Genomic DNA, 6,923 nt, shown 5'->3' with positions numbered 1-6,923 from the left:
TGCAGGGAAGAAAGAAGAATGTTTCTAATTTTCTAACAAATTCTGTTTCCCGTCCTCGACAAATCTGCGTAATCTACATGAATGGAAATAAACAAAGAAACAGTCCAATAGAATCATGATCTGACATGACTATTGGATTATAGATTATAACAGGTGCATAAATCATTCTTCCCTCAAATTGCAAGTAACTTCAGCATAAATATATATTTCTATATATATATTATTTACATTTTGGTTTTCTGAGCTGATATACAATACATTTCCCTTTGTAGTGGCCTTATATTAAAGATGCACTATGCAGAAATCGCTCTGCCATTTCCTGGTTGCTAAAATTCTAATAGTTCACCTAATTTCAGTTTACGTGACAAAGCAAGCAAGTATAGTGTAGAGAAACATTGTACCATGTAAACCGCTGTGAAATATATTTTACATAACCAAAAATACTGTATTTTCAGCTGTTTGAAGCTGGTGTACAAACGCAAAAGTAAAAGATGCAAAAATAAGCACGGGAAGCAAAGAAATAGTGCACATAGAACAGCTCAACCGCTTCTTAGACTTTCTTTCAATGAGGATGCCAGATCTATAACTCAAATTTCTTTGTGGATTTGGTTGGGTCGCCCAAAAAGTGACGTATTGCAGCTTTAAAGGTTTTCCCCTCAATTTATGGTCATATTGAATGGGAAAACCTTTGTCTGTAAACTTGGACAGGAAGATGGTGGACTATTTGACACACTTGTCGCATGTTGCCACAGCAGGGCAATGTCTTGAGTCTTTGTCAACATAGGTATACCTCCTAGGCTAACAGAATAGTTTGCAAGGTTGACTCCAGGTATCAGTATTTGGCACTGGTTCCCATTTTATGGACAGGGTTGCCATACGGCAGGTCTCACTATTTGACAGGTCACCCCAGTTCTCTTGCAGTGCCCCTATATCCTACACTAAAACATACATCTAGTTATACTCTCCGATATTCAGTGTATTGATACTACATTAAAACTATTCATATACATATTACGATTTTATTCCAGGTTGATATAACATTTCGTCGAACGCTTTTCTGTTATCCTACAACGTCCAGTCATTTAACGTCAGTTACCGTGGCGCAGTAAATCACTGTGGTAACTCCGGGTCGAGGTGCAGCAGATTCCAGAGCAATCTGAACAAAGAGGGCATGTGTGGTGAGTTCGACAGGGAACCATAACGGCTTGGTTTGCGTCCAGGACCTAAGTACATAGCAAACTGTGATGTTTAAAATAACCACCCTCTTGTTAAAGTTCTTCACCGGGTTTATGAGAGACCATGCTTGTGTTTTTCCCGCCACAGAGACATCTGTCTGACATTGTCCGGTAACTGTCCCCTCCTCACATCTCCCCTCGCTTCTCTCTCCTCTCCCATCACCCCTCTCTCCACTACCCACACTCCTATCTCTTGCTGTAGAGGGAAGAGGTGGAGAGAACAGAGAGACTAACTGTATCTTGTAAGGTCCGAGAGGGCAAAAAGCCTTCAATCCCAGCGTCTCTCTGACTAATTTTGTTTGCTTATTCCTTGCCACAATTCTATTTCCTGTTTTAACTACTTCCTTTTACCTAAGCTGCCTCTGGTCTTGTTACTCGTGCTGGGAAGCCATAGAGAGGATTGGTTTCCATTCCGTTCTACGTGGTTGGATAGCTACAACATTTTAAATACCCAGTAAGCACACTTACATACTCTCACGTTACCACAGTGTCAGTAGCAAGCACACGTAAGCACACATGTTCACACACAACACACCCGCCCTCTTTCTGCACCCTGTAGTCATAGTTGTGCTTTTCTCTCTTCCCTCTTCCTCAGAAACATTGATTCAAATCTAGTGCTTTGATTCAAATCTAGTGCTTTGATTCAAATCTAGTACTTTGTTTCAAATCTAGTACTCCCGGTATTCACTTTTCTTTCACCCTCCATTTGCCCCTTTATAGAGTTAGCCCTTCCCTTATCTACCACACCAACCCGCAGGACCCTACTCCTCTATCTACACACCACCTGCCCAAAGAACCAGCTCATCTTCACCTCCCCATCCCTGTCCTCCTGGTTCACCCCTGATCAGAGGCACTGGTGTAACGTCTGTGTGCTGGTGCAGTTGAGGCAGCTGACATGGCAGCACCAGTGGAACGTACAGTGACACCTCTCAGTGACCTTCTCCGTCTGGGTCTTGAACCCTCTACCACAACACAGGAGCTCACACCCGTCCAACGCTGGAGACGAGCTGTTACAGTTCCTCCCAGAGGTGCCGTGGGTACCCGTCTTGCCGTTGTAGGAGCAGAAGTTGGGCGACTTCTCGAAGTAGACCAGGTCTCTGGACGATGGGGGTTTGTGGGCGGGGTTCTCGGGTTCGAGATGGCGTGGGTCGGCACGGTGAGAGGCGCGGTTGGAGCCCTTGTTGGCGTAAACGACCCGGGAGGCTCCGTCAAAGCGGTCCTTCAGGAAGTCCCCCACGGCGCGGAAGCTGGGTAGACGCATCCAGCAGGTACGCACGACGCATGACCCTGACATGCCGTGGCATTTACACTCCTGTCGCATCTCTGACGACACTGTCTGGAGAGAGAAGACAGGGGAGAGAGAGAAGACACAGGGGTGAGAGAGAAGACACAGGGGAGAGAGAAAGAAGACACAGGGGAGAGAGAGAAGACACAGGGGAGAGAGAGAAGACACAGGGGTGAGAAGACACGGGGGAGAGAGAAGACACGGGGAGAGAGAGAAGACACGGGGGAGAGAGAGAAGACACGGGGGAGAGAGAGAAGACACGGGGAGAGAGAGAAGACAAGGGGAGAGAGAGAAGACACGGGGGAGAGAGAGAAGACACAGGGGTGAGAGAGAAGACACGGGGGAGAGAGAGAAGACACGGGGGAGAGAGAAGACACGGGGGAGAGAGAGAAGACACGGGGGAGAGAGAGAAGACACGGGGGAAAGAGAGAAGACACGGGGAGGGAGAGAAGACACGGGAGAGAGAGAAGACACGGGGGAGAGAGAAGACACGGGGGAGGGAGAGAAGACACGGGGGAGAGAGAGAAGACACGGGAGAGAGAGAAGACACGGGAGAGAGAGAAGACACGGGAGAGAGAGAGAAGACACGGGAGAGAGAGAGAAGACACGGGAGAGAGAGAAGACACGGGGGAGAGAGAGAAGACACGGGGGAGAGAGAGAAGACACAGGGGAGAGAGAAGACAGGGGATTATCATGGATTATGTGAATAGCTAAGAACATTTTGAAAAACTGTGAAGAATGTGAAGAGAAGAAATGTGAAGGAAAACATGACAGGAATTCAGAATAATGGGTTGATACAGGAGGATCACTGAAAAGGAATGAAAATGCAGTACATCATGAAACAGCGATCTATGAACCAACGGCTCCCTCACCATTCTCCCAGCCTCGTTGTTGTGTAGGTTGTTGAGGTATCGGAGATCCCTTCCTCTCTCGCTGGAGTCCACAAACTCCCGGCTGAACATCCGGCCAAAGTCCACGTTGTCGCTGCAGCCGCCCCAGTGCCAGTCAGGGCCCCCAGGCCCCCGGCGACGGTAGTCACAGGTGCACGACTCAATGGCCCCCTCAGAGCAGGAGCGGGCCACCGCATGGGTCACCCCCGCACTCGTGATCGCAAACACAAACGCCGTCTCTCGGCAACCTGACACATCAACAGCAGAAATTCTCTTTAGCCGATACAACGTTTTTTGGCAGTCCATAGTAATGCAACTGTGCGCAATCGGGTCTGAATTATGATTTAAATGTCAGAATCTCAAGATATGTAAAGATGGGCTTCTATCTTTCAAAAGAGTCTACGAGAGACGACAAGATTCCGCGACATTCTGCGCCAAAAAATGTCTACCGGTTGCCTTAGTGAGGAGGCCAAGAGGGACAACAGACAACTCACCACGGTTGACGATTTTGCCAAATATTGCCGGGCTGTGGGTGGTCGGGCAGTCCCAGCGGCGGTTCCTGAACTGCCATTTGCACTCCTGGATGGCAGTATGCAGGCCAGCTGCGATAGCGTGGAGGATCCCCGGGTTCTGGCGGATGAGGCGGCGCTGGCGACGGCTCAGCAAGGCTAAGCTAGGGTCCAGGACCAACTGGACGTTCTTTGAGTTGGTGAGGAGGTTGGCAGAGGAGGCCACATTCACAATCCCCCTAGCAGACAGGACGAGGAGACAGTGTGGAATCAGTTGGTTATAGAGAAGCTCACACATTGGTTCTTTAATGATATCTATTGACTTTAAAACAATTAATTAGGTTCACATGTATTTATTCATATAGGATTCTGATAAGAATTGGATAATGTATAAGAATTGGATAATGTAAACAGTTTCATTGGAATTTGAGTATCAGTCACAAGAAATAACAAGCAACTTCAATATCTACAATCTACTTCATCGAAAGTGATTATGGCTGCCATTATTGACTCCCATGACTGCCATATTTCATTGTCATTGACTATATGTATGGTTTCTAATGCTGTTATGGTCTAATGGTCTAATGTTGTTATGGTCTAATGCTGTTATGATCTAATGGTCTAATGCTGTTATGATCTAATGTTGTTATGATCTAATGTTGTTATGATCTAATGTTGTTATGATCTAATGTTGTTATGATCTAATGTTGTTATGATCTAATGTTGTTATGATCTAATTGTCTAATGTTGTTATGGTCTAATGTTGTTATGGTCTAATGGTCTAATGTTGTTATGATCTAATGTTGTTATGATCTAATGTTGTTATGATCTAATGGTCTAATGCTGTTATGGTCTAATGGTCTAATGTTGTTATGGTCTAATGTTGTTATGGTCTAATGGTCTAATGTTGTTATCGTAGAATGTATGCACACATGACTGTAAGTCGCTTTGGATAAAAGCGTCTGCTAAATGGCATATATTATTATTATTATTATATTGTTTCAGTTACGTTCCTAATTGGTGTCTCCTGCAAACCGTTCGCAATCAGAAAGACTCATCGTTATTAATTGACTGATCGGTACTAGACGGTAGTGCGCGGTCGGTCCAGTCTATGGAGCGTTATGATCCCATCTTCGGATAAATATTCCAATCCAATTTTCTTCTCTCTCGTTTTGTATTTTCCTTATTTATTTTCTTGGCATATTGTAGTCATAAGGGTTGGTTTAGATATCAAACAAATAGCTTACCCCATTGACTTTGCAAATCTGTCCAAAATGTAACATTTATTTAACTAGGCAAGTCAGTTAAGAATTAAGAACAAATTCTTATTTACAATGAAGGCCCAGGAACAGTGGGTTAACTGCCGTGTTCAGGGGCAGAACGACAGATGTTTACCTTGTCAGCTCTGGGATTCGATCTAGCAACCTTCACGGTTACTGGCCCAACGCTCTAACCAATAGGCTACCTAATTATATTGAGGTTTACGTTATCATTTTCATTATTAATTGAAATATTATTTATGCAACTGTTATCTTTGCAGTGTCGGGATTATATGTATTTAATTTGACAGAAGGCATATTATTCAGTGGACATAAGCCTAATTAATTGATATTTGTCCAAATAAACTATTGTAAGAAAAACTATTTTCACATTTTGGTTTGATTGTTCATAACAAATGTACGCAGACATTGTCATCCTACAGTGTATCCTATATAGAGTGGAGTGTTAAGAATACGACATTGAATGGAACTACTCTTTGCCATCAATTACATCCATTTTTAATTGATCCCACATTGGACAGAAAAATGTTGTCTCGCGTTCAAGCCACACTGTCAAAATGACTGGGGGGAGAGACAGAGAGGGATACAGAAAGAGAGACGGAGAGAGAGACAGAGAGGGAGACAGAAAGAGAGACGGAGGGAGAGACAGAGAGGGAGACAGAAAGAGAGACGGAGAGAGAGACAGACTTGAATAAATATGGGCTGAAACCGATCCCTAAATAAACGAAATCGTTATCATATTGAAACACAATACTTCCCTTTACATCAAACAATTGAATGGAGAAAGTGGGCCTTATTCATTTCGATTGAAAACCGGTTAGATCTATTTAATTGGTTGCTCGCTCTAATTGGGCAGTGATATCCAAATACCTTCAAATATTAATGGCTTGTGGTTGCTGCTTGGTTTTCTACCAGAAACGAACTGAAATGATGAATCGGGTGCCAACAATAACACGTGATTATTTCGAGCTTAACAGGTCCATCAATGTTGATTTAGTGTTAATTCAGTTGGAGAAGAGCACAGCATCTTTCAGGCAATAAACCAATGTACCACTTAACTGGCTCCTTCGCTGCACCCTCCGTCGAAATGAGCACAGGTCCTCGGGAGGCGCATTTAATTGAATGACTACATCACACATAAAGTCAACTACTCACCACCACCGGCCGCTATTGTTGACTGCTCCCGTGCCTGAGAGCGAGGAAACCAGCAGGATGCACGCGGCTTTCACCCCCAGAAGCAGAGCGAGGATCCTCATTGTGTCTTCAATTACAATGTGAAGAGAGAGCAGGCAAATGTCAAAGTTCCACATCTGAATTCCAGGCACTTTTTATACCTGGTTCTAATTATGATAACAATCCTATTTTTAGGCACAAATAAATCTAGCAGATGGAATTCGCATGTGTTCACCCCATGGCCCATAAATAAAACGATAATGAAAACAGGGCAGTTATTTTTACAATAAATAATTCGATTGCGATCTCGTGTTACAGGAGTCACTCCCATGATAAAAGTTAGGCTACCGGGGTTATTCATCTCTCCGATAGCCTGTCATTCTCCATCGCAGGTTATCAAATTAGAGCAGGTAGCCTAAAGCTTCAAATTCCTACTCACCACACCACATTCCAAAGAGAGGGACTTGAGAGGTGAAAAAGCAACGAGGAGCCTGTCTTATAGCAATTGCCTGAAATGAATCTGGTGAGGAGACTGTCAGACAGAGGAAACA

General features: G+C 44.3%; 1 protein-coding gene across 1 annotated transcript; it reads right to left on the bottom strand.

Moving 5' to 3' along the window:
- Positions 1-416: 416 nt before the first annotated feature.
- Positions 417-6,923, bottom strand: wnt1 (wingless-type MMTV integration site family, member 1). The gene is made up of 5 exons (XM_046364400.1): positions 6,812-6,923; positions 6,355-6,460; positions 3,905-4,158; positions 3,393-3,658; positions 417-2,571 (listed from the first exon to the last, which is right to left on the bottom strand). The coding sequence occupies exons 1-5, from the start codon at positions 6,819-6,821 to the stop codon at positions 2,080-2,082; spliced, it is 1,128 nt and encodes a 375-aa protein (XP_046220356.1). The 5' UTR covers positions 6,822-6,923; the 3' UTR covers positions 417-2,079.

Source organism: Oncorhynchus gorbuscha, linkage group LG10 (genome assembly GCF_021184085.1).
Source record: "Oncorhynchus gorbuscha isolate QuinsamMale2020 ecotype Even-year linkage group LG10, OgorEven_v1.0, whole genome shotgun sequence".
NCBI classification, from domain to species: Eukaryota; Metazoa; Chordata; class Actinopteri; order Salmoniformes; family Salmonidae; genus Oncorhynchus; species Oncorhynchus gorbuscha.
Note: the sequence above shows the minus strand (reverse complement) of the source record. Positions and strands in the feature narration are given on the sequence as shown.

Excerpts from the sequence above, each read along its gene's own strand:
- wnt1 (XM_046364400.1), bottom strand. Across the intron at positions 4,159-6,354 it reads AACAATAGCGGCCGGTGGTG|GGGGATTGTGAATGTGGCCT; the intron begins GTGAGTAGTTGA and ends CCTGTCTGCTAG. Across the intron at positions 2,572-3,392 it reads ACAACGAGGCTGGGAGAATG|ACAGTGTCGTCAGAGATGCG; the intron begins GTGAGGGAGCCG and ends TTCTCTCTCCAG.